Source organism: Carassius gibelio, chromosome B24 (genome assembly GCF_023724105.1).
Source record: "Carassius gibelio isolate Cgi1373 ecotype wild population from Czech Republic chromosome B24, carGib1.2-hapl.c, whole genome shotgun sequence".
Taxonomy (NCBI): Eukaryota; Metazoa; Chordata; class Actinopteri; order Cypriniformes; family Cyprinidae; genus Carassius; species Carassius gibelio.
The window spans coordinates 14,344,879-14,372,397 of NC_068419.1; the positions used below are offsets into that span (position 1 = coordinate 14,344,879).

Genomic DNA, 27,519 nt, shown 5'->3' on the forward strand with positions numbered 1-27,519 from the left:
GGTGAGGGGATAGAGGAGTTCGAAAGGGTCTACAGTATGGACACTCTGGAGCAGTTATAGTAAACCAACATTAACCGAGCCTCTCAGTGCTTCCACTATTTGAGGTGAGAACACAGGAGGATATGGGCTCCACACAAAGGCTATAGAATGTAGCAAACATGTTGGGGGTCATGCAGCCCACAGCTCTACATATATCTGCCCATGTGGCACCATGAGCCAGCGCCCAGGAGGATGCAACAGTTCTAGTAGAGTGAGCTCACAACTTGAATGGGCAGGGCACACCCTTTGCCTGATAAGCCAGGGTGATGGCATCCACATGTCCAGTTTACGTAGCATCTCAAGGCTCAGACAGGACAAAGCAAAGCTAAGGCTGGATCTGCCTCCTCCAGTGGCAGTGGTTGCAGGCTCACCGTCTGATCCCTGAAGGGAGTAGTGGGAACCTTGGGCACAAAGCTGGACCTCAGGATTACCTGGGAGTCATCCAGCCCAAACTCTAGGCATGGTTTGTCGACCAAGAAAGCGTGCAGGTCCCCTACCCTCTTGATGGAGGCCAGTGCAAGCAGGAGCAGAGTCTTCATTTATAGAAACTTCAGCTCAACTGTCTGCAAAGGCTCAAATGGCTGTAGTGCTTTGGGCACTAGAGACAGGTCCCAAGAGGGTATGGTGGGAGGCCGTGGAGGATTTATCGTTCTCGCCCATCTAAGGAACCTGATGACCAGGTCATGCTTCCCTACTGACTTCCCTTCCACGGGTTAGTGATTAGCAGCAATTGCAGCAACGACTACTTTAAGGGTGGAGGGAGAAAGCCTTTGCTCCAACCCCTGCTGTAGAAAGGACAGCACGGCTCTGATCGGGCATTTTTGGGGGTCTTCTCAGTGAGAATAACCCCATTCAACAAACAGGTTCCATTTCAAGACATAAGCGTGTCTCATAGACAGTGCTATCTCCGAAGTGATGGGGTCAACCACCTCCTGGGGTAGGTCACCTAGAAACTCTTCGTCCCGTCCAGGTACCAGACATGAAGTTTCCAGAGGTCTGGACGTGGGTGCCACAAGGTTCCCCGTCTCTGAATCAATAGATCCTTTCTCAGAGCAATCTGCCAAGGAGGTGCTGTCATGAGAAGCATCAGTTCTGGGAACCAGGTCTGAGTGGGCCAATAAGGCTCCATAAGCAGGACCTGCTCCTCGTCCTCTCTGATCTTGCTCAGTGTCTGTGCGAGAAGGCTCAATGGTGAAAACATACTTAAGGTGGCCCCGTGGCTAGCTGTGTGCCAATGTTTCTGTGCTGAGTGTTCCTTTGGTCATGGAGTAAAACTACTGGCAGTGAGAAGTCTCTGGAGACGCAAACAGGTCTACCTGAGCGGATCTGATCTTCAAATCAGCTGGACTGTCCAAGTCTCCATTCCCCGGGGAGCAAAGCTCATGACAGCTCGTTGGCTGCCAGGCTGTGCAATCCCCGAATATGAATGGCATGAAGTGACCTTAGATGCTTCTGACTTCAGAGGTGAAGTTGGCGGGCAAGTTGCCACTTGCGACAAAAGCGACCACCTCGTCAGTTGATGTACGCAGTGGTCGCATTGTTGTCTGTGCGGACCAGTATATGCCTGCCTTGTAAGCACTGCCCATCAGGGCCGACGAGTACCTACAGGCCTAGGAGGGAAGCGACAGCTTGCCTCGCCAGATGGCAGTGGTATTTGGAGACAATTGCATCGCAAGCAACCACTCCGCAGGAGAGCTCTCCATATACCCCTACGCTGCCCCATCATCGAGGGTGGTGAGGAAGGACGAGCTACTGAGGCGGTGTCTGGCAGTGGAAGGTGCTGTCCACAACACAATGGCACTGGGATGAGGCTCTGAGAACCAGCACAAGCCACCTTGAGAAACCAAATGTCCAGCCTCAACGTTTCGGGATGCTACTCGAGCCCAACCCTCTCAGTGGCCCGGGCAAGCATAGCCACTATTTCCGTACCGGTATCCAGGATTGCTGATGGAAGGAAAAGCCCTCGGAGGTTGGTTCCTGGGAAGTATTCACCATCAACGTAAGACCAATCCGGCTACCAGAGTCACCCCTCCCATTTGCAGGAAACAGAGCCTGGTCCGCAACTCTGCAAGAGTAATTTTCCCATAATGAGAGCATGACTCGTTCACAAATGCCACCTCAGCATGCTTAACACCCAAACTCGTGAGACAGCATTCATGATCATCACCCAATGCAGGTAACAGGTAACAATGCACAGGTGGAAATGCATCTTTAAAATGATGCATCTTTAAAATGACGTTCACCCTTGAATGCTCTTTTAAAGTTTGCCTGCAACAAAAATGGGGTAGTGCAGCCTGATACGTGCAACCCACTCAATACAGGAAGAACCACCGCCACTGAAGCATCATATCACTACCACCAGAGCTTCCCAAGAGCGTGCTGAACTCATTGAGTTTCTTCTCCATGAAGCAGTAGTCAGGAGCAGAATGAAACTATTGCTTGACTCAGAAGTGAAAAGCATCGCATCGGCTGCCTTTCTATGCTCACTGTGTAATCAGCAGCAGCTCAGTGGAGTCATCCCATGTCAATGTGCATTGGCTCGTTTAGTTTACACTCAAAGTAGACTGTTCTCTCTAGCAGGATTCCCAATTCATGGGTAACTAACATGACGTCAAGAGTGACCAACTGAAAGGGAACTGTTATTAAGTTTTAATAACAGGTTTGTCACTAGGGTTAGTGATATAAAAAAAAAAATTCACCTTTTCTATGAGAAAATAGTTTTCAATTTCTATATTATAATTAATTCAAGTATTTCGTAAGTAAGTATTATTTTGTAACAAAAAATGTTGAAATATAATAAAAGTATAATTTATTGTATTTATTACAAAATATTACAATTATATAAATACGATTAATAGAAGAATAATAATAAGAAAATTGTACCTTGAATATATATATATATACAATTAATAATAGGATGCACACTCACATCTGTTCAAGGTATTTAGAAAAAATATATTAATATTTTAACTTGTTTACTTATAGTTTAGAAGCCCTGCCTCCCAAAAAAGGAAATTGATAAAATCACAAAGAATGAAGACTGCATTTCCTAGAACTTGGCACATGTTTTAAACAAGATATTTTAAGATTTTTTTCACATCATTCCTCATTTTAAAAATCAATTTTGTCATTGACCCAACATGATTTTTTTTTAAAGTATAGAAATAAATATATATGTTGGTATAGCCACCTGTAGCTGTTGTATATAACTATATAATTATAAAATTGTAAATGGCTTTGGAAATGGAATTCCAGACATTCTTTATTGGCATTGGTTCCATGAATTAACTTTAACATCCATGGAAACTTTCCATCTCACAAAAGGTTCTTTGTAGTGAAAAATATTTGAATGAATAATTTCTTCACACTAAGAAAAAAAATTTTTTTTTAAGAACTTCTCACAGAAAGGTTAATTGGGGAACCCAAAAATGGTTCTTCAATGGCATTGCTGTAAAAACCCTTTTTCAAACATTTCTTTTTAAGAGTATACCGTTTCTTCCTACTTTCCCTCTCAACAGTATTTTTCTCCTCCTTCCATCCTTCACTCTCTCTGCCACTTCCTATGTATGAACAGAGAGAGCAAAGGTCTCTTCCCTCCTTCTCTTTTGTGCGGCAAGTTGTTTAATTACAGTGATTAGAGAGTCTCATTCTTTCTCCTCGTCACACTGTCATCAGGGTTGTAGTCAGTTAATTAAAAACATTTACAGACAATTGGGATGAAGGGAGGAGAGAAAGAGAAAGAACTGTTGAGACAAATTAGAATGAGGGAGAGGAAAGAGACAGGAACATAATAGATGGCGATGAGGTTTGGGAATTTGGGGAATGATTTCTGCATGAGAAAAAAACTCTCCATTATCGACTGGGTCCCATGTGTGTGTTTTTTGTGAACTCTTATTCACAAGCTTAAATCCCTGATAAAAAAGTCAATCAGTATTAGACATCATAGCTTTTGCAGGCCATTATTCACTTAAATAAGATTGTTAATCAATTAAAAATCTCAGTCATGCAATGGACTGATGAAATGAGGGAGTAAAGTCATGCAGTCATGCATCTTACACTTGGGGGCTATTGACAAGCAACCAGTACTATAATAATATATGTGTATATGTATGTGTGCACATATATATATATATATATATATATATATATATATATATACATACATACATACATACACACACACACACACACACACACACACACACATATATATATATATATATATATATATATATATATATATATATATAGTGGGGCTCGAAAGTTTGGGAACCCTTTGCAGAATCTGTGAAAATATGAGTAATTTTCAAAAAATAAGAGAGATCATACTAAATGCATGTTATATTTTATTTAGTACTGTCCTGAGTAAGAATTGTACATAAAAGATATTAACATTTAGTCCACAAGACAAAAAAAATGCTGAAATTATTAAAATAACCCTACTCAAAAGTTTGGGAACCCTTGGTTCTTAGTACTGTGTTCTTTTACCTGATGATCCTCGACTGTCTTTCTGTTTTGTGATGGTTGAGCATGAGTCCCTTGTTTGATCTGAACAGTTAAACTGAGCAGCGTTCTTCAGAGAAATCTTTAAGGTCCTGCAGATTCTTCAGTTTTCCAGCATCTTTGCATATTTGAACCCTTTCCAGCAGTGACTTTATGATTATGAGATGCATCTTATCACACTGAAGACATTTGAGGGACTCAAACACAACTATTTAAAAAGATTCAAACATTCACTGATGCTCCAGAAGGAAACAAGATGCATTAAGAGCTGAGGGGGGTGAAAACTCCTAAAAAAATAATTTAATTCAAATTTGTTATCTAATTAATTACAGGGTGCTGCAATTATTTAATTGAATTAATCGCAAACGAAATTTTTCTGTGAAAATATCCCCAAAAGATCATTTAAAGCTACTATTGTGTTAAATGTTTAGGCTACAATGGCCTAACATAAAGTATGGATCATTAAAGAAGATAATTTGAGAAACATCTCAGTATTTTTTGTTCATGCAATGTCACTAGTGACCGAAACAGCTTAGTTATAAACAGTATTTTATTACACTTCTTTTATGTTATGCAAAAGAAAAGTAAGTCATTCAGGTTTGAGTTGTTCAAACAGCTGAATCAGAAACAAAACACCACTGTGTTGCTCAGAAACGCACAGCAATTCTGCTGTGGCTTTTAGGTAATATTTTCTTTGGCCAAATTTAACAAAAACACACAAAATTGTGTTTAAAATATAGCACAATATTAACTTCTTCTTAACTGAACTATTGTATAAAAATCACATTTGCACTCGTGTTCTTCATGACAAAAACACCACTTGTGTGATATTGCTCTCGCTGCTTGTGTGGTGTCGCTTATCCTATAAATAAATATGAGACAAAAACTCATACAGAGGCATTTTTTTGCTGCAATATCTTTAATTTTAGGGCACAACTTCATTTATGGAGTTGTTGCTCTGTATCATATTTTTCAACATTCCACTGTATGAAATGTAAGATGACGTACAGGTCTGGGGGCATGGCCAGTGTTAACTGCATTAAACTATTTTAATTGCATTATTTTTTTTATAACTAATTAATAAAGTTATACAGGTAACGTGTTAGACTGACAGCCCTATATATATATATATATACACACATTAGGGCAGTCAGCTTTAAAGCATTATCACATGCAAATTAATTCGAAACCTTTAACGCCTTAAAAACACTAATGTAAAGAAAACCAGGCTGATTACATAAGAGATGACGGAGATAATAGATACTCACATTGCGTTTTTAGTGAATTGTTAATTCCAGTGTGTTTTGCTTTAAAACACAAGCTCTGTGATTGTTTCTGAAGAGCGCGAGAGCTCACTCACATGTCTCACGATGTGAAATACAGACTGAACTCAACGTCAAAGCACCCCACCACTCTAAAGCCCATTTCACACTGCACGTCGGACCCGGCATATTGCCGGAACATTGCCGGGTCGCCTTCTGTGGGAAGGCAATCACGTCCTGGGATTGATTCCCGCATTGAACCCGGGTCGGGGACCTAGTAACATTGCGGGGTTCGACCCGGGACGAGCGCTGTGTGAACAAAAGCAAGATCTAATGCCATGTCGAAGTGATGACGCGCGTTATCGCGCAACTCTTTTATCAGCTGTTTTGAAAGAAAATCAACGTATTTGCAACATATTTGCAAACTGTAATGAAGGAGAGATCAGTTAGTTCCTCACTTTCCGCGCTGACGCAGAGATCGTTTGCTTGCTTCAGTGAAAGTATAACGTGCCTAGCGTTGTCGACTCGTACATTACACGTCACGTGCTGATGTCACGTGTCGTTACGGGATCTTCAAGGGTTGTGTGTGAAAGCATGCACATATAAAGGGGTCATCACTGGCAGTGTGAAAGTGCAAAATCTAGTGACCCGGGAACAATTGCAGGAACACTTTACCCCTGTATTTGCCGGAATGGCAGTGTGAAAGGGGCTTTAGATATACAAACTATGTTTTCTCCTCTGGATAAAGCAAATCAGTTTTTTGATGGTTGAGGATTGCAATCAAGGTAAAGCCGATTATTTGATTGTTTCATTTTGAATCTCTTGAATGAATGATTCAGACTTCAAATACAGACATCAATTGCATACAACAGTCACTGTTCGCCACCTACTGGCATAATGCAACATACAGGCCTGCAGTCATTATTTGCAGCATATAATTACTTTCAAAGACCCATTTTAATCGTGGCTCCCGCAACATCAGATTCTATATCAGAAATATAAACTTTTATCCCAATACTTTCATCATTATTTAAGGTTTGCAACACAGAAATGTAGCCTCCTGTGTAGACTGTTTGTGGGGCTGTTTCAAACATAAAACTTTACATGATGAGCGCTGCTCTCTCTGGATCAGCGGCTGCGCTAAAGCAAGTTCCAATGTGATTGTGATTTCAAAGGTTTAAAAGACATAGCAGAATCACTGTAATTTAGGAATAAGATCACGTGTGTTTGAACCGAGATCGCAATCTATTGATGATTAAACATAAACATATATACTATGAGCAGAGGTGTAGCAATAGGGCATGTAAGGCAGGTAATAGCTTATTTTCATTTAATTATTTGCAAGATGAATTACTGATAATAGTCCAATCACTAATAGGGTTACTGGCAAACAGGTTAACTAGGGTTGCAGTTAGCAGCAGCCAGGGCCCGCCCAAGCCTTTATGGGGCCCAAAACAGAATTTTATTTGGGGGCCCCTCGGTGTCGCCAATATGACTGATTATTGTCATTGCTTGATTATTCACACACTATAAATCTAACTCACCTATTATCAGTTGTATTAGTTGTAGCTGTGTTGGATACATCACACCAATGTCTTTACCCTTCTGTGATTTTTAATTGTAACAGTAGCATACCCACAAAAGTGTTTAGGTGTTAATTTGTATTTTAACATTCAGTCTTACAGTACCAAGTGGTGTATTGAAAAGTAGCTAAATAAACCAGCAGACAATGCATTTACAGAAGATAATGTTATTTTAACAACATAAATTATTATACACAGCAGCAAGCCATCTTTACATAAAAAAAACAACATCTCTTAATCTATAACTAACTTATTGAGGTATAATGATATTTGAATATACTAGCAAAGACCCCAAAGGTAGGCAAGGGTAAATAATGTTAAGCTGTTATTAGGATCAAGTTTATGAAACAGAATTGTTTTTTTACAAATGTATACCGTGGAAAGTTATTTTTACACAGAAGACAAAAACTATTTATAGTACTTATTGCAAATAGTGGCAGTTATGTGCCAGTGGGGAGCCCATGAATAAATATAATTAAATATTACATTTACTTAGTTGATTATTTAGCTGTTCTACATTGAATTAGTTGAGTTAACATAATTAATTGTCAACTAATAAAACTAGTAAAGCTGATAAAAAACATACCTCAGGCCAACAATGAACTAAGAGAGGCTGTCAGTTGTATCTCCTGCCATAAAGATGAAGACTGATATTTTGTTAAAGAGCCCTTTGTTAATTACACCTATTTTAGCTACTTTTTGTAAGTTGTATAAATATATATCTAGGTAACAAATATGTATTAACAAAGTAATCTTTTTTAAAGGGCTCTACATCTGTTAATTTTGCCAGGGGCCCCTACTTTATCTTGGTTCGACTCACATACTGTATGAGCCTTGTAGACTGTATTTTTCTAGCCCATATCATTTTTGTACCAGAACTCAAAAGTAACCCAGGCAGCCCCCCTGCTTCCGTGACCCATGATCCCAAGTGTCCTTTTTAAAACAAAGATATAAAAATTTATCTTGAAAATACAGTTTTGTGAGAATCACCCTTCAATCTTTTGGTTTACTTTTCTGGATATAGTAACCAATGATAAAAGTAACATATTAAGCAAGATAAATGGTATATGCTTAATTTTATGATAAGTGTACAATTAATCATACATAAAGGGTTCAATTAATTGCAATTAAGAAACATATCTATTGACAGCCTTTATATATGTGTGTGTGTGTGTGTGTGTGTGTGTGTGTGTGTGTGTGTGTGTGTGTGTGTGTGTGTGTGTGTGTGTGTGTGTGTGTGTACATTACCGTACAGAAGTTTGTATTTTTGAGCACGACAGCTGCATTTATTTGTTAAAAAATAGAGTGAAGCTTTCTGACCCCAAACTTTTGTACTGTGTACAATGTAACCTAGTCTCATTAAAGTTTTTGTAATTGTATTTATTTTTGTACATTTATTTAAACATAATTTTTACATGTAACTCATATTTCCTTTATATGCATTTTGTTTCCTTAAATGCCTTGGTTACTTTTATTTGTTACCAAAAGTTGTGTTAATATTAAGTACTAAAAGTGACTATTATTATATTAAAAGTATATATATATATATATATTTTCCAGATCAGAAATCAACAGTGACTCAAAACATAGTATATTGCAGACATGGAAGTGTTTTTACTTTGAGCTGAATTTGACTAAAAAAAACCTTTCCCATTTCCATTTCCTTTTCATGTATCTGAGCGTGGTGCTGTTTTTGTTGTTAACACTGTTTTAGTCCATTTTTGTGCACCTGTTATACTTTGACTATTACTTTTAGTTTTAATTTGACTATTACTCATGGTGGCCATTATCTGACAGGGTATTTAGCCATTTATAGTGCTAAGGAGGCCTACTGTTATGTGAGTTATGTTACAGACGTGGAGTGAACCAAATAGATTGGAGAAAGATTTGATTGACTTAATCAGTTAACCCAAACACACTGTGTAGACGGGTTTAGCTTGGCAGTTAGATATATTATGTGAGAGAAGTAAAATTTTCCTCCTGTAGAGTGAGAGTGGAGAGAGATTATGAGAATTCATTCATTTTCAATGAGAGTTGGCAATTTAAGGCAGAATGACACCATTGGTGACGAAACACTAAGCAACTTCTTTGCAACACTTGTGTTTGATGCATTATGCAAATGAATCCTGGCGTGATGTGAGAGTTTAAACAGTCGTGCTCATATGATCCACCTCATGATGCGGTTGGTTACAGATTTAAGTTACAGCGGTTAAATCACTATCAATGTGAACGGAGTCACTAGCAGGACACATAACCTGAAGGCAAAATGAAAACAAACAACCAATTATATAGATGTACACTAAATGAAACACAAGCAAACCTGATGTTTTTCCTCAGGCTTTATGACTTCACAAACACACAACAAATACACATTATTGACCGACTGTCGCAGAAGAAATCGATCATAGAGAGCTAAAAGCTCAAAAACAAACAAACAAAAACCTCCAGTCTTGGCTGAGAGCATACATTTCCAGGTTGAAATATGTTTGTATTGTGAATATGTGCGTGTTAAAGCTTGGTTCATTTCCCTTTGGTCGCGAGTGTGTGTGTGTGGGAAGGGAAGTGTGTGGAAATAGTCGTGCGTGTGATAGTGTGAGTGTCAAGATATTGAATAATGTATATTTTTGACAATATCTGGCCAGTTAGTTGTAAATCCAATACACATAATCCAGTCTGCAAAGGCTGGGTCCTAAACTGATACTGAAATTATATTGACAGCTATAATAACTGATACTGAAATTATATTGATAACTATAATAACTGATACTGAAATTATATTAACAGCTATAATAACTGATACTGAAATTATATTGATAACTATAATAACTGATACTGAAATTATATTGATAACTATAATAACTGATACTGAAATTATATTGATAACTATAATAACTGATACTGAAATTATATTGATAACTATAATAACTGATACTGAAATTATATTAACAGCTATAATAACTGATACTGAAATTATATTGATAACTATAATAACTGATACTGAAATTATATTGATAACTATAATAACTGATACTGAAATTATATTGATAGCTATAATAACTGATACTGAAACTATATTGATAACTATAATAACTGATACTGAAATTGTATTGACAGCTATTATAACTAATACTGAAATTATATTGATAACTATAACTGATACTGAAATTATATTGACAGCTATAATAACTGATACTGAAATTATATTGATAACTATAACTGATACTGAAATTATATTGATAACTATAATAACTGATACTGAAATTATATTGATAGCTATAATAACTGATACTGAAACTATATTGATAACTATAATAACTGATACTGAAATTGTATTGACAGCTATTATAACTGATACTGAAATTATATTGATAACTATAACTGATACTGAAATTATATTGACAGCTATAATAACTGATACTGAAATTATATTGATAACTATAATAACTGATACTGAAATTATATTGATAACTATAATAACTGATACTGAAATTACATTGATAGCTATAATAACGGATACTGAATTTATATCGATAACTATAATAACTGATACTGAAATTATATTGACAGCTATAATTAACTTTTAAAACATTTTTGATACTAAGTTTACATCTTGATGATCAGGATTGTGTTGATAGAAATACAATATATTGTAATTTATTACATTAAAGGTACTACTACTACTAATAAATATTATTATTTGTATTTTTTATTATTTATATTTTTAACATATTACATTGGTTGTTGTTTTATAATATTATTATTTTAAGAAATACACAAATAATCATGTTTTTTTTTTTTTTTTTTACATTCATTCAATTTTTAGTTATATAATATTACATAATTTTTGTCATATAATTATAATTTTTGAAGGATGGTTGAATTGTTAAGGTTTATTAATCAGTTTATTAACAGTTTTGATAGTGCCCAGTGCTGTTGGTCTGTACAGTATATCAGCACCTCTGGAAAGTGCCTCGGCCAATCAGATTTGAGCATGAGAGCTATAACTCTTGCATAAAATCCAGCAATGACCAGAGAGAGTTTTACAGCTGTCCCATATCCCAAGTAACATGCATAGATGCACACACACAGATGCGCACGGATGGGTGTATTGCATTTGTCCTTTTAGCAGCTTTGATCTAAATGTAATTTCCACAGCATTAAAGGATTAGAACTCACCGTCTGTCTGAGAATTTCTCTTTTTGTGTGCATTATCTGCTTTTCGCTCTATCTCTCTCTTTCTCAGTCTGCTTCTTTCTCCAGGGTAATGGGATATAATGCTTTCATGCCTCTAGCTTACAAGGAAACACCAGCCTCAGATCAGCACTATAGTGAATAATATTCATGATCTCATTCATCACAGACATAAACAGTGTCTCAGAGCTCAAGTCGACCTCACTAATGCAAATCACGTTTCTCTCTAAATTAATAATATTTATCTTTAAATCAGGTTGAAAATTGCTGTGTCTATAAGAGATCATTTTAAATAGCTTCTAGTAGTATGTAATAAGGCTTTGTCTTTTCAAGATGCATGGAATTCATGTGGATCAAGTTTATAAAGGATTACAGAGAGGAAGTTTCATTTCTTCAGGAAGTCATGTGCGATGAAGAGGAGAGGGAGAGAAGAAACAGAAGGGAGGAGTGTTAGGTACTGTTGTTTTTCTGCCACATGAGGGCGTGCTTGAGCACAAACACAGACACAAGTTCATGTTTTATGTTGCTAGAGGCATCACTGATGGGCTCAAAATCTGTTTTAGAGCAGAAACTCATAAACGTTATTATTGCACATTAAAAAGCTGTTATATAAAACTATAGGTGTGAGTTTCTACAGGAGCTTGTTAGTTTTTGTCTTTAGTCAAGTTTGTTTGGGCCTAATAAAGGCTTGAATAAAAGAATACATAATAAATATGTAGTTGCAGTTCAGTTTTTTTTAAAGTTTAAAAACATAATTTAAAAACACATTATAAACTGCTGATATAGGACTACTTTTGAAAAGTTTACATGCACTGTTTATTGAAAAAATTTTTAACAGCATTTTAATCATTCTTTAATAATTAGGCTATTATGCGAGCATTTTAATGGCTTTATATCGAGCTGGAATGTAGTAGGTTCTTTGTATAATATTTGTTAATAGCCTATTTAAAAGTTGATTTAAAAAGAAAGAGAAAACAAACTCAGTAGTAGGACCTAATAGACAACCTTTATTTATTAATTATTTTTTTCTTTCTCTATTTATTTATTTATTTGTAATTATTGGCAGTTATAAGCTATTTAAACTCTAACTCACATTTCGCTGTTATTTTTTAACAATATATAACATTCATTTAACATTGGTTTTTTTGACCATTTTTATATTTTATTATTATTATTATTAGGATGTATGCAGGGTTAGGGGGTTCAGTGGGGTGGGAAGTCCCGCGTGCTCATGTTCGGCCGCTACGGGAATCGGTGTAGGCCTATTTAACGGATGTGACGGTGTGGGCCGGTCCCGTTACCGCCCGTGACTGAACGAGCAGCTCGATCCAGTGCGGTGTCATTAGCTCCCATTCAAAGCCAAGCTGGAGTTTATCACAAGATCCCGCCGATTCATTCAATCGCTCCTGTCTCTCGTTCTCTCTCCGGTTACCGCTTACCGAAAATTACAGGGTATGTGCGACTTCTGGATCCGCCGCCTCTGTGAGTACACGCGCCTCTCTCTCTCTCTCTCTCTCTCTCTCTCTCTCTCTCTCTCTCTCTCTCTCTCTCTCTCTCTCTCTCTCTCTCTCTCTCTCTCTCTCTCGTATCAGTTGTTTGTTTGTGTTTGATCGTATGAACGCAGGTGATGGAGGAGACCATCATAGCTTTTTTCGCTTACTCATACTGCAATGGTCTGATGCAAGTCAACATCCGTGCAGTTTCTAAGTTGATTGAGCCTGGGGCTTTAAGGCTACTTCAAAATGAAACATTAAAAGGCTAATATAAAATATTCTAAGTTTAAATCAACGAGTAAGCCTAATACAAATAATATAATATTAATAATATCCAACTATAATAGTAAAAAAATTAATTGTAATTAGATTCATATTATTAGGTATTTGTTCAAAATATTAGTAATATTATGAGCCTTAAGATTCAACATTTTGCTTTATGATAATTCATTTCAAATTCATGATTTGTTGTATATGTTTGAGAGAGGAGGAAAGGGAGGGAGAGATTCTGAACTCTGTCCAGCATCAGTCTATTTTGGTGTGTCATGTGTGATTTTATTGAGCAGGTGTTAGAGCTGAAAAAGACACACCCACACACACACACACACACACTTAAAGAAACTCATGAGAGGTGAGACTATTTGCCTGTTATTGCCTTCTTTTCTGGTGTCATTTAAAAAAAAATTAGACCGGTGGACATGATCCCAAAAGTTGTGGTGTGGTTCTCCCAAAAGTGTGTTAGTATAACTTGGAGAGAAAACTGGGTCAGCATGGGTGTAGTTTATTAAAGTGAGAGCATACATGGCAAGTTCCCATTCATTTCCTATCAGCTGTGATAGGTCTCTATAAATAAAAGCTTGTTGCCAGAGTTTGTGTTTCTGTGTTTTACATCTTACTGGAGTCATTGCCTAGTGTTTTTGTAAAAAAAAGAAACCTTATGTTTGACACTGTGTTGTTGATATTAAGGGTCAAGATGTCTGCAGCGTAATAGAGAGAGAGAAAAAAAAAGCAAAACATTCATTTGGCTCTTTATTCCAGGCAGAGGATGCTGCTGTTACCATGGCAACTAATTCATTTAAACTGTTGTCCTGGGGAACAGAGGATATGATGATGATGTCATTGATACAGTACTCTAATGTGTACTTTTTTGTTTTGTTTTATAGGCTATTTTTCTCTCATGTTTTATTTAAGTAATTTCATTTTAATAGAGGTTGTTTTGATTTGTTTTGATGTAGTCTTGCAGCAGAATAGAGCTGAGTGCATCATGGCGTTGAGCTCATCTCGATGTCATCCTGTCTGAAGGAAGAGATGTGTAATGAATCTGTGAATGGGCTGACTCAGAATGCCATATATGGCAGTGGTGATGTCATGAACATCCCTCCAGTGAAGTCGATCGATGCGGACAGACACTCGCTTAGATATGATCTCAACATTATCGATTATACTCTCATGACTCTGAATCCGGTGACTTAATATTGATTCGAATATAATAAAAGTCCTTTGCAGTAAAAAGATGCAAATCAATATTTTTGAACTCCAAGTTGGATTTTTGCAAAGTACAAAAGTTGGTCATCGTCATCATACATTTTATATACGTAGTAATGCTATTAAACCCGTTGAAAATGCACATTGTGTTGTTAATGAAAACTTCAGGTTTTGGGCAGTAGACGGCGCTTTAGTACAAAAAGAGAGTGAAGAAACCACGTGTTTGAAATAACATGCTATCTATCTATCTATCTATCTATCTATCTATCTATCTATCTATCTATCTATCTATCTATCTATCTATCTATCTATCTATCTATCTATCTATCTATCAGTAATAGCCTATTTTCTATTTCATTTTTAGTAGGTTTAGCAGGCCTACCTAGTTCAGTTACTTTCCAAGGCACAATTTGTCATTTTCAACATGCAAATTGTTTTTGAATATTTCCTAATGATTGCAATTTAGGTTTAAAGTGCAATTTTCACCTATAGCATTTATTATCAATTTTAATAGGACATTCCTTTTTATTTTTGAAAAGGTGTGTAAAAGTGCTGTGGGAATAGTACCTTTTTGAAGCATTTATGTGCACTGCATCATTACATCAGTAGTTCGGGCTGCTAGTTTTGCTTTGAGAAAATGAGTTTATGCGTGTGTGGTTACAGGACTTCACAAATCACTCAATGAGACACTTCAGTTAAACAGTCTTGCTACCTTTCTTCCTCTCTCTCTCTCCCTCCCTTCCTCAGTCACCGTCTCTCTCTCTCGGCCGCACAGATAATCATTTCCTTTCAGGCACTCCCCTCACTCACCATAAAAGGTGCTTTGCTGATTTATACTTAAACGTTGTGTCTCAAAGCTCTAAGATTTATATGATTTCCTCTTCCTCCCCGTAGTTAATCAGCCTGTGTAAGTATATATGTGCATGTGAGAGAAAGAGACATGAAAGAGGGTGTCAGTTAGAGAGCGACAGACTGAACATGCTTTCTGAAGTGCTCTACTAGTGTGGGCATGCAGAAAAATACACAAACACACATAATCCCCAAGCTTTCATGTGAATCCCTGCTCTAAACCTATGACCTGAAGCTTACCTTTTAATAGACATTACAGAGGAGGTGATCTAATGCATTTCTGATTCAGTTTTACACACACACACACTTGCATTTGTAGTTTATGACGACTCTCCATAGGCGTAATGCTTTTTATACTGTACAAACTGTATTTTCTGTCGCCCTGCACCTGAACCTACCCTTTACTGAAAACTACTGGCAGTTTTTGTATTTAATAAAACACTGTTTTGTTTTTTAAGCCTTTTGTTTTATGTGGACATGGGAAGTGTCCTCATAAACCATGTTTAGGTTCTAGTACCCATGTTATTATACACATTTGTGTCCTTATAAACCATATATACCAGTACACACACAGACACGCACACACACCCTTCAAACGTAACAAATCCTACTGAAACAGATATTGAGGTCCCGATTAAATATGTAAGGTTATTATTTTATCATATAGGGATTGTAAAATTATTATTATTATTATTTTTATAATTATTATTTTAACACTCAAAATCTTTACTTGTCACACTAAAAACCTGACACTCAAACACTACAACCACACACCAAACCTGCAAAACCATACACTAATTCTTGGCCTTTGAATCAGTTTTCAATTTCATCAGATACTTTTTGCAAAACACAACACACCAAAATCTAACAGGAATAAATATTATGTCAAGGTTATTTGACACATTATGTTAAGGTGTTTGCAAATGTGTTTGTGGTGTTTTGAACACAGTGCTTCATTTTGCAAGAGATGTGAGGCATTTTAGATTTTGTTTGTGCAATTCTTGGATTTGTGTGTAAAGTTTGGAAGAAAAAAGAGATGCAAAGTTTTGCAAATATATTCTTTGAAAACTGCGATACTTTTTTCAGGATTCTTTGATGAATAAAAAGTTCAAAAGATCTAAATGTATTCAGAATAGAAAGCTTTTATCTTTGCCATCACTTCTTAACAATTTAACAAATTCTTACTGGATAAAAGTTTTAATTTCTTAAAAAAAAAAAAAAAAAAAAAGAAGAAAAATGTTCTGACCCCAAACTTTGGAACGGTAGTGTATATTGTTAGAAAGGATATCTAATTTAAATAAATGCTCTTTTTTTTATAATTTTTTTTTTATTCATCAAAGATCAAAGAATCCTGAAAAAAGTATTACAGGTTCAAAAAAAAATATTAAGCAACACATCTGTTTTAATTTAACAAATTAACTTAATTGGCATATAAGAATGATTTCTGAAGGATCATATGACACTGAAGACTGCAGTGATGGCTGGTGTCAACTAAGCTTTGCAGGAATAAATAATATAATAATAATATAATAACAATATTACAATATGGCGAGCACCAGAGACTTTATTAAACTCTTTTGTTAGTTTTGTGTGTGTGTGTCTGTGTGTTTTGTTTTATATTTTCATAAAAATGTGCTGTAAAAAAAACAAAAAACAAAGTGGTATCAGCTGTTGCCTGGTGTGTATTCCAGTATTGTGAAGAAACACTTTAGTTTTCTTTCTGTAGATGGCGATAGGTACACAATGAAACATGCTGGATCTTAAAGTCTGCTCCTTTACTAAATGTGGTGAAATGTGGTCCCTCACTAGATTGTAACATCTAACATTGCTTTTTAATGTCAATTAAAAGATTGCTATCTAATTGAAGATTTAAGAAGACGCATAGACTGTTAGAAGACATTTTTTCAGAAACTAGTTGTATCAGAGTCTGTTTTTAGAGAGTGATTCTGGGTTCTCTTGACTGTTTGATGACAGTGCAGTTTACGTAATTACAACTTAACGGCCTCTCTTTGAGAATCACTGTGCTTTGATTCTGGCCACACAGAAAGGAAGTGCAGTCGTTGACATGATCCTGTCACATTGCCTGCCACAGGAAACTCTTTTCTAGTCCTCTCCTATGTGTGCTGGTGTGTGTGTGTGTGTGTGTGTGTGAGTACGTTGGATGGTTTAGGTTTTCACTGCGAGGGTGGGGCAAACCTTAATTACAGACCATCTCATCTTTTCCAGAAAGGGTCCTCTGTGTCTGTGCATGTGTGTTTTTTCGCCCCTAAATGTTTTTGGAGGGTCCTTTAATGCCATTTATCACTTCGGCACAGAAGTCTCAAAACATGCATTTATAAAAAGCCAAAAATTACAACATGCCACTTAGATCGACTCAATATGAGTTTATGGGAAGAGGTGTGTGTGTGAGGTTCTACTTAGTTTAGTAGTTTAGGAAGTCTTTGTAACACAATGCATTGCATTCCTGAACTCCTGCCGGGCTCCTCGTTTGTTCCTTGCATTCTTGCCCACTCACCCCAAACCCCCTGGGTGTGTGCGTGTCAGAGTGTCAGGGGTCTCTTAAGTCTCCTAAAGACCATTTCACTCATGGAATAACCCAAACCTGCACCAACACACTTCACTAAAACTACACACACATTTCTCCACCACACAACCGGGTTTTTCCCCAACCCCCCTCACAGGATACCAGGGGTCAGAGGTCAAACCTGGAGACACAAAGCATAAAGAGAAAAAAACCACGGAGGGGGAGGTGGGGAGAGAGGGAAAGAGGGAAAGAGAGAAGGAGAGAGAGATAGGTGAGTTACGGGTAATTATTAGGGTGGTTAGTCAGCTGGAAAGTTGGTTAGATTCAAATAAGTACTGGTGCTCAGATGACAGTACATTTATTTGGATTTATTCCTGGCTCGTCCCATGAGTTGTGTGTTGGGTGTGCTGCATATGTAAGTCGGGTGTGAACTTTTGACCACATTCCTTTGTATTTAGATGTAAATGCATGAGTGCCAGGCCTCTGACCTCTTGAGATGTACAAGATCTCGACCCTAAAGACCTTCAAATAAACACAAAACACACAGTTCATACTATTCATAGCTACAGGTGAAATTAACTTTTATTTATATATATACATATTTTGTAAATTCAACAATGGATCATTTAATAAAATTATGACATCTGTGTGTGTGACAGGGGCTATTTGCACTAAGTGCAAATAGCAAATAGTGCTTTTTACTCTAAGTGTAAATAGCAATTAAATGCTATTTACACTGAGTTAAAATAGGATATTTTCTTAGCGATAGATGCTATTTACAGTAAGCATTTTTTTTAGTGTTATGCTATTTACACTAAGTGCAAATAGCTATAGATTATATTTATACTATGTTAAAATAGCAAGATTTTCTGCAAATAGTGGCAATTATGCACCTCAGGATTTTAGTACATTATAAAACAGCGTGCAATAATAACTTATTGAGTGTAAATTATAATTTTAATTAAAATTATTAAATGGATGCCACCCTATTGGGGCAATAAAGCCCTCCCTACACCTACCCTAACCCTTCCCAATACTTTATTTTCAACTTTTTGATGATTTCCTTCACTGAAAATAAATGCTTTTCGGATCTGATGTGATTTGAAATTTGAAAAGGGAGAGAAAAAAGTTAGCCAAAAGGCATATTGAAACCCGGGTCGATCGCGTCAAAATGAGTTCGATACATGTTTTATTATCTGCGCCACTGGAGTTGATGACTGTTAACTGTCTTTTGTAATGTGAACTAACAGACGCACACGTTTGTGGGCGGAGTTAGTGTAAATATCTTCTGCCAACAAGGCGGTCTATTTGTACTTAGTGTAAATAGACACTGCGTAAAAGGCCTATATATGTATGTGTGTATATATATATATATATATATATATATATAGAATGGTATCATAGTTTAGGGACCAACTCTCACTGTAACAAGTCACTTATTAGCATGCATATTATTAGCATATTGGCTGTTTATTAGTATTTATAAAGCACATTTTAATGTATTTTTCTGCATTACCATATTTTAGATCCCTTGATCCAGTCCCATACATAAACTTAACAACTACCTAACAATTAAAAGCAAATTTGGAGTTTACTGAGGCACACGTTAAAATTAATAGTTAGTTAATAGTGAGAATAAAGCTAATGAAAACTAGTAATATGTTCTAATTTAGATAAGTTCATATGGATGTGTCAGTTGCATTTAATGCATCGCATGTAGAAATACACAAACACTTACACTCTATGACCCGTCAGAGGCAGATGTGTAATCAGACAGGTATGTAGACGTCTCATTCAAACACAGGGAGTGTGAGGGCAGAACTGAGCTTTGAAGGGAGATCATTTGTGAGTCAGGAGTGTGCGTGTGTATTAAATTATAATTTTAGATTTCTTTCATGTTTATTGTGTCTTGTGGTTTTATTATGTCTTTGTGTATCCTAGTTCGGGACGGTTTTATTTTGGTGTTTGTGTGTGTTCCAACTTTGACTGATGTCAGGAATGCTCTGACAGGAACTAAAGCAAATGGACCACTAAAACTAATCTCATCCTCTTTTACTGCCTCTCTCTCTCTCGCTCTCTCTCTCTCTCTCTCTCCTCATTCATCCCTGCCTCTCTTGTCCTCCTCCAGGGCATGTCTATCTTTACAGACTGTAGAAAAAAGACATTCATCACCTAAGTGAAGACCCTGCACCCCTGCAGATACCTACTCCCACTACTTTGAAGATGAAGTTAAAGTTTCTAGGCTCATTACCTTAAAGTAAAAAAAAAAAATTGGTGCTGTTTTTTTTATATTCTGTACAATCAGGAAAAAATCTATTTAAAAAATATTTAGTTTGTTATTTGCCATTCAAAAAGAGCATGTTTCATTCTTTTATTTATAAATATATTATTAAAACTATATTATTTTGCACGGACCCCCGCACATGACATGCAAGAAAAAATAAATAAATTGTGCGCACGATTTACTAATTTGTTCCCTCAATTTACTAAAACAGTAAAATAGCAAATCGAAGGAACACTATAGTAAATCGAGGGAACGCTATAGTAAATCGAGGGAACGCTATAGTAAATCGAGGGAACGCTATAGTAAATCGAGGGAACACTATAGTAAATCGAAGGAACGCTATAGTAAATCGAGGGAACGCTATAGTAAATCGAAGGAACGCTATAGTAAATCGAGGGAACGCTATAGTAAATCGAGGGAACGCTATAGTAAATCGAGGGAACGCTATAGTAAATCGAGGGAACGCTATAGTAAATCGAGGGAACGCTATAGTAAATCGAGGGAACGCTATAGTAAATCGAGGGAACGCTATAGTAAATCGAGGGAACGCTATAGTAAATCGAGGGAACGCTATAGTAAATCGAGGGAACACTACAGTAAATCGAGGGAACACTATAGTAAATCGAGGGAACGCTATTGTAATCGTGAGAAAATTTAAGTGCATTAAGGGAACGAATTAGTAAATCGTTCACACGATTTAGCCTTATATTTTTTCCTGCGTGTCATGTGTGGGGCTCCGTAATTTTGTTTGTTATTCTTTAAAAATGTAAAAAAAAAAAATTTTCCAATATTTTTTTTTAATTAGATTAAACTATATATTAATAATTTGTTTAACAAATACCTTTAATTACAATTATATATTATGAATACATTTTGTTCTATTTTTTTTTTACTTTTATTTTTAACTTTTTCTTTTACTTTATTTATTTTTTTCATTTTTAATCCACATTCATAATCTCAGTTATTTTGTTTTGTTTTTCTTTTTGAATTGTAATTAATTTAATTAATCTTCTTTTAATTTAATACATTTTTTTCGAAATCACGTTCATAATAATTTCACACTTAACTTAATGAACTGCCATAACCTGTCTGGACTGAGATTTATTTCTACTTTGCTCTGTGATTATGACTCTTCATTTGTCACCTGTTAGCCAAGCACTGGCGCATGCGTGTGTGTGTGTTTGTGTGTGTGTGTGTGTGTGCGTGTGTGTGTAAGCTTGCATGGGAGTGTTTGTCACTGATTGACAGTGAGGAAACTGGCCATGTGTATGAACTTAGGACATGCGAAAGTAGGTCACGCACACTGTTAGTAAACATATCCACTCACACAGTTTACATTTAGCAGTCGCAACCACGCCAATCTGTATTTTCAAAAAAATGCCAAACATTTTTTCTACTCTTTTTAGTTCAACAGTAACTTGCCTGGTGGTCTATTTTTATTTCCTTCTTTCTTTCTCTTTTACACACACACACACACGCACACACAGTTTCATAGAAAGGCCACAGATTTCATGTTCCTCCCTGTTTCCACAGCTACACTATCACAAAAGACTCCAGCTGGCTATGGACAGAGAGCAAGAGATGGAGAAAAAGACGAACAGTGATCAGCCCCTTTCTAAACACACGGCAGCTGGGCTGAACTGTCATTCTGCACCCTGGCCTGCTGTTCACACACACACACACACACACACACACACACACACACAAACCCTCTGCAGCCCCTCCTCTGGCTTTATAGCTCTTTGTGTTTTGTGCTTTTCCGATAATTCCCTTGGCATCTACTAGAGGGAGCCCAACTAACCTGTTTGAAAGAGTTTTATGGTTTTTGTTACTTCTAACACACAAGTCCTCACACACTCCCATTAGTTTCCTCCGCGTCCTGCCATCGACGTGCCCAGAGGTGCGTTCAATCTCCCCTCCTAATGAAGCATGAGGCTGAAAGGGGAGTTTCTCCAGGCAGGGGCCGAAAAGAAGGGATGAATGGATGATAGAGGGGGGCAGTGAAGGAGTGGAAGAGAAGGGGGTTGAGCAGAGGCCGTCTTTGATACGGCGCTGGCCCGGGCGGGGGGTAGTGCGTTTTTTAGCCAGGAGATTCACCATTCACACTCCTCTGTCGGTCGCTCGTTTGATGCGCCTTTACAAAGAGGAGTTTGTGGGCCGGGGGCCAAAAAGGGGTTTTGTCATTCACAGAGTCCCTCTCCTCCTCCTCTTTAACCTCCCGCTCATTCTTTCGCTCTTTTGAAATGAGAAATGCTTTATCGGCCATGAACGCAGCCAATTAATGTTCAACCAGTAGGCCGAATGGCTAGAAAAATTACAGTTTTGTTGAGAGAGAGTTGGGCGAAATGATTTCAGGGAGTTTTTCTTTCTCCGTTCCTGCCTGCTGGAGTTCAGGAATTCTGTATCACACTCCACTTCCCAACTGTTGGATAAACACGATGGCCTTGAGAGCGTGCGTGTGCGGTTTTAGAGGCGTGACGCTTCCATGATCCCAACATCAAAGTGTATCCGTGGAAACTGTGAGGTAGTCCGTAATGCTGCTAACATGGCACGACTTGTTTTTATCCCGTGCCTTTTTTTTGTGAGTGTGCTTGCATGTAGGTGAAAATAAAGTCATTTGGGATGTGTCCTACACATCTGGTCTTAGAGAATATATCACACCGCGGTGGCCCATGTTGTAAAAACACTATTTTTGAGATGTTTCAGCCTTTGACAGCTCTCTGGCAACGGACTTCCTCTTCAGTTTGTGGAGTCCAGACAACCCGGTGACCTCACTGGCATGAATATTGCGGACGGCGCATATGCATGTGTTTCTGTTAGCAGACGCTTTTTATTAGAAGGTTAAATAAATATGTCTACTGTGTGAGCTAAAATTACACTTATGTTTGGGATCAGTATGTTTTTTTTTTGTTATTATTAAGAAAGATATTAATACTTATATTCAGGAAAGACACATTAATTATGTCAAAAGTGACAGTGAAGATACTGTTTGGGGTCAGTATTTTTTTAATCAAATGCTCTTACAGTTTAGTGTGTGATATGATCAGAAATTCCACATTGTCCCAGCTCGGAAAATCACATCTGACTGTAGTTTAAAGGGCTCCAGTTGGGTGGATGTTTTGGGCTATTTGACCTGTGGTTTGCCATTTGTCACAGAAAGAGAGAGCGAGAGGAAAGGGTTTAGAAATAAACCGCAGGACTGGGTGGGTCGGAGAACACACACATCCACGCTTGACACATGACACAGACTCATACACACAGGTGAGAACAAGCGCACACAGTACCCGGCTCGAGTGCCTTAATAGTTTAAAGAGAAAGCCTGGCCTACTTTCCACATGCACCGTGACCCAGTTTAGATAGACTCAGATGCACGGAGCGGAGTCACAAACCTGTTCCACATCCCTTCTGTGTGTGAGAGAGCTGTGAAAAGACAGCGCATGATCTTCTTACAGATCTGTAATCGAAAACAGATGCGCTTTGGCACACACACTCTCGTACGCTCAGATGTCATAAAGCGAAAGAGAGATCTTCCCAACTAATCCATTCCCTTCATGTGTTCAGGAGTAATGTGTGTGTGTATGTGTGTTTTGGTGCATGTGTCTGGGCTTGCACTAACCTGCTCCTGCCAAAAGCAGGAAATGAGGGAGCTGTAAGAAAATGGACTGCCACTGTTTAGTCTCTGAACACGCACACACGCACACATACACAGTGTTTAGTCTTCTCCAGCAGCTGTGCTATTCTAAGCAACACGGGCAGGAAGAACAGAGAGAGCAGAAATAGATGGATGATATTGGGGCAGTATACTTCACAGTAATCTACTGTAAACATGCTCTAATATACTTTGACATTACAGTGCCTACTTAACACTCTTCTACTTGTTTCCACTCTACACAATTCTATGTCATGACTGTTTTGTTTTTTATTTGTTTCAGTACTAAACTTTTATTTTTTTTAACTATTCTGCTCTACACAACTGTATTATATTCTAGTTTTCCCTGTTCTGTTCTATTCTATTCTATTCTATTCTATTCTATTCTATTCAAAACTTTTCTTTTCCATTAGTTTTATTCTACTCTAATCAAATGTTTTCTATTCCCATTCTACTGTACTCAACTTTTATTTTTCTTCTATCCTTTTTTTATTCCACTCTGATCAGTTGAGTTAACTCTAGTCAAGTCTGCTCAGCTCTGTTTATATATACTCAACTCTTTTCTATTATTCTATAACTCTATGCTATTAGCCCAGTCTATTCTACACTACTGAAATGTATATTATCATACACTGTTTCTTCCATTTTCTACTCACATCTATTTTACTTCACTTTATCTACTCTTTATTCTACTTTTCCATACATTCCATTATTCTATTGTTCTAAACAACAATGATCTTCAAGTTTACTGAATTTTACTCTACTAAAATAAGTATTTTATTATTACCTTTTATATTATATCCACTATTTTTCATTGAATTATACTTAATTCTCTTCTGACCTGTTATATATTCTAATACTTACATCTCTACTTGTTCACCTGTATTCTATGTAACTTTATTCTGTTATACTTCATTGAATTGTTCTAACTCTAGTATTATATGCCAACTTTAACTTAATCTACTCTATTTAGACCATTTTGTATTCAACTCAGCTCGAACTCAATAGTAGTATAATTTAGTTTAGTTTATTTTTACTCTTCTCAACTTTATTCTACTCTGTTATATTCTGCTGTGCTCAGCTGTACTTCACTCTCTTTTACTTAGCTTTGTACTACTCTTTTTTTTTTTTTTTTACTCCGCTCAAGTCTCTCTACTCTTCTGTACTTCACTCAACTCTGTTTAATCTGTCCTAATCGATTCTAATATATTGTATTTCTGTTGTTTTGTTCTCTATATGGTACTTTAAATAGTTCCACGATACTCCAGCTTTACTTTACTTACTTTCATGCACCTACAGTTATTGTCTTGTTTCATTTTGACTGTAAAATTAATTTAGCCACTAATTGGTCAGTTGATGAATGTGCTTATAAGTTAAGCAAATTTTCACTGAGTAACGTGTCACTTCCTCCTACTCCACAGTATCATCATGTATAACCACCTACAAGAAAACCCCACCCCCAGTCCCACCCAGGTCAACACCCACCAGACCATACATCTCTATAACAGCCCAGAGCAGCACAGAATCTGCACAAGATGCCTACAGTGAGCTCACCAGTGCTGGTCCTGCCAACCGGGCCTTGGCGGCGGTCCAGTCGGGCCTCAGCAACTCCACAGAGAGCATTGATAGCATGAAGGCCCTGACAGCAGCCATCGAGGCAGCGAACGCTCAAGTCCATGGCCCAGCCAGCCAGCATGTGACCAACAGCACCATCACCATCACCACAGCCTCCGCCACCACTAGCGTAAGACACATCTCACAGGAAGCCAAGAGAGATGCCCTCAGGAAGTGCCTGTCTATAGGGATACAGGTTGGCCACACACATTCACACACACGCACATCTGTGTTGCCTATAGGGTTACAGATTGTATAAGAAAAAACAAACTTACAAAGAAAGATTTATATGTGAAATTCACTACAGCATTGCTTTAGCAAGCGCAAGGTTGTGGGTTTGAATCCCAGGGAACACATGATTATAGAAAATTGTTAGCCTGAATGCAATGTAAGTCACTTTGGATAAAAGCGTCTGCTAAATGCATTAATTTAATTTAATTTAATTATTTAACCTTCAGAACAGCATAATAGGAAACTCTTATTTATTTCTGCAATATAAAGATATGGCACAAATAGTAACATTGGTATGCCAGTATGCTATTCCAAATTCAGCTGGCCATTTTAAATAGAATATAGGACTAATGTGATTATTAAGTATGCTCTTAGATTGTGTACTAAAAAATGCTGTTAAGATTGGAGATGCAGCATTATTAATGGTTTATTCTCAGATTTTTGTGTGTGCTTCAATACATTACATGCTATGATGTCCAGAAAAACTTTCTAAGTAGTCAGCACATTGAGTTTCGAGACACAACTATTAACAACAACTATATGGCATCTATATACTATACACTGTGATGCTGTCTAGATAGGTAGCTTACTAGGTTTTTAGGGGCACAGCATTGCGTTAGTAGCGCAAAAGGTTGTGGGTTCGATTCCCAGGGAACACATGTTAGGTCAAAATTGTTAGCCTGAATGCACTGTATGTCGCTTTGGATAAAAGTGTCTGCTAAATGCATAAATGTACTATTTACATCTACGTCATTTAATACTAAAATATCTACTGGCAAATTAGATAGGCCAAGACAAGCACATTTGCAGAAGCAAATCTGACACGAATCATTCAAAATTGACTTCTGACACCCAGACTCCATTTTGAATGTGCGTGTGTCTGTGTTTAGGTGGACGGTCCGGAGGAAACCAACCAATCAGAAGTGAACTGCAAGTTTCAGTCGGTCGGCATTCAAGTAGAAGAGGAGAGATGGTAAGTTTATCTACACCCACTCACTCTCTCTCACACAGCATATTCCATTACATCTCTCCATCCTTTAACTCCCATCATGTGCTCTTTCAAATAAGATCAACTTAAGATCACAAAGTCACTTAAAACATTACAGATTTGAGGATAGTGGAATTATAAAAGTGGAAAAATGGAAGGTGTAATAGAAGAGAGAAAAGAAAGTGAAAGATAGAGAGTTGTCATTGCAAGCTAATGCTCCCGTTACAAAGACTCTACCATTCTCTGTCTTTATTGCACACACACAGCTGTCCCTATCATGGTGGTTTGGACATTTGGGCCTTCTGAAAGGGTAAAGGAGTGGGAGGCAGAGAGACAGCTGCTCTGTGTGTGTATGCGGGTGTGTCTGTGTGTGCGTGCACAGCCATCTGTTGTTGTGCCCATTATGAAGCAGGCAGGCTGCCGGGTCAAGTATCGACCCCCTGTCTCACTTCTCTCTCGCTTTTGCTTTCTTTTGCTTCCTCTGGCTGCACACCTTCAGATGTCACTGTTTTAGCATCCTGTGAGAGGGAGGGACATAACAACAGAAGGAGGTAGAGGTTAGATGTTCAGTCTCTGTGTGTTTCCCTTTTCTGTTCTGCTATAGGTCCAGCCGAAGCATTGCAACTACACCGTCTTGTAGCCAAAGTGCAGATCAAATGCCAGAGCAAATATGTTACACTCACACACACACATACTGTTTATAAACAGTTGTTTTTCAGAAGGTCGGATGTGTTTAGAGTCAGTAGTCCTGTTCCAAATCCAAGTAAACTTTTTTTTTGAAGACATGCTTCCAACACTGGTATGCCTCACAGACACCTCGTCTC

At 37.3% G+C, this 27,519-nt stretch overlaps 1 protein-coding gene across 7 annotated transcripts in view; it reads left to right on the forward strand.

Annotated features, from left to right (window-relative positions):
- Positions 1-27,519, forward strand: part of dlgap1b (discs, large (Drosophila) homolog-associated protein 1b) — a 120,916-nt gene that overhangs the window by 79,414 nt on the left and 13,983 nt on the right. For all 7 annotated transcript variants that reach the window (XM_052596473.1, XM_052596476.1, XM_052596478.1 and 4 more), the window contains 2 exons: positions 25,284-25,672; positions 26,598-26,680. In XM_052596473.1, the coding sequence (XP_052452433.1) occupies positions 25,284-25,672; positions 26,598-26,680 (472 nt within the window). The remainder of the gene's footprint in view (positions 1-25,283; positions 25,673-26,597; positions 26,681-27,519) is intronic.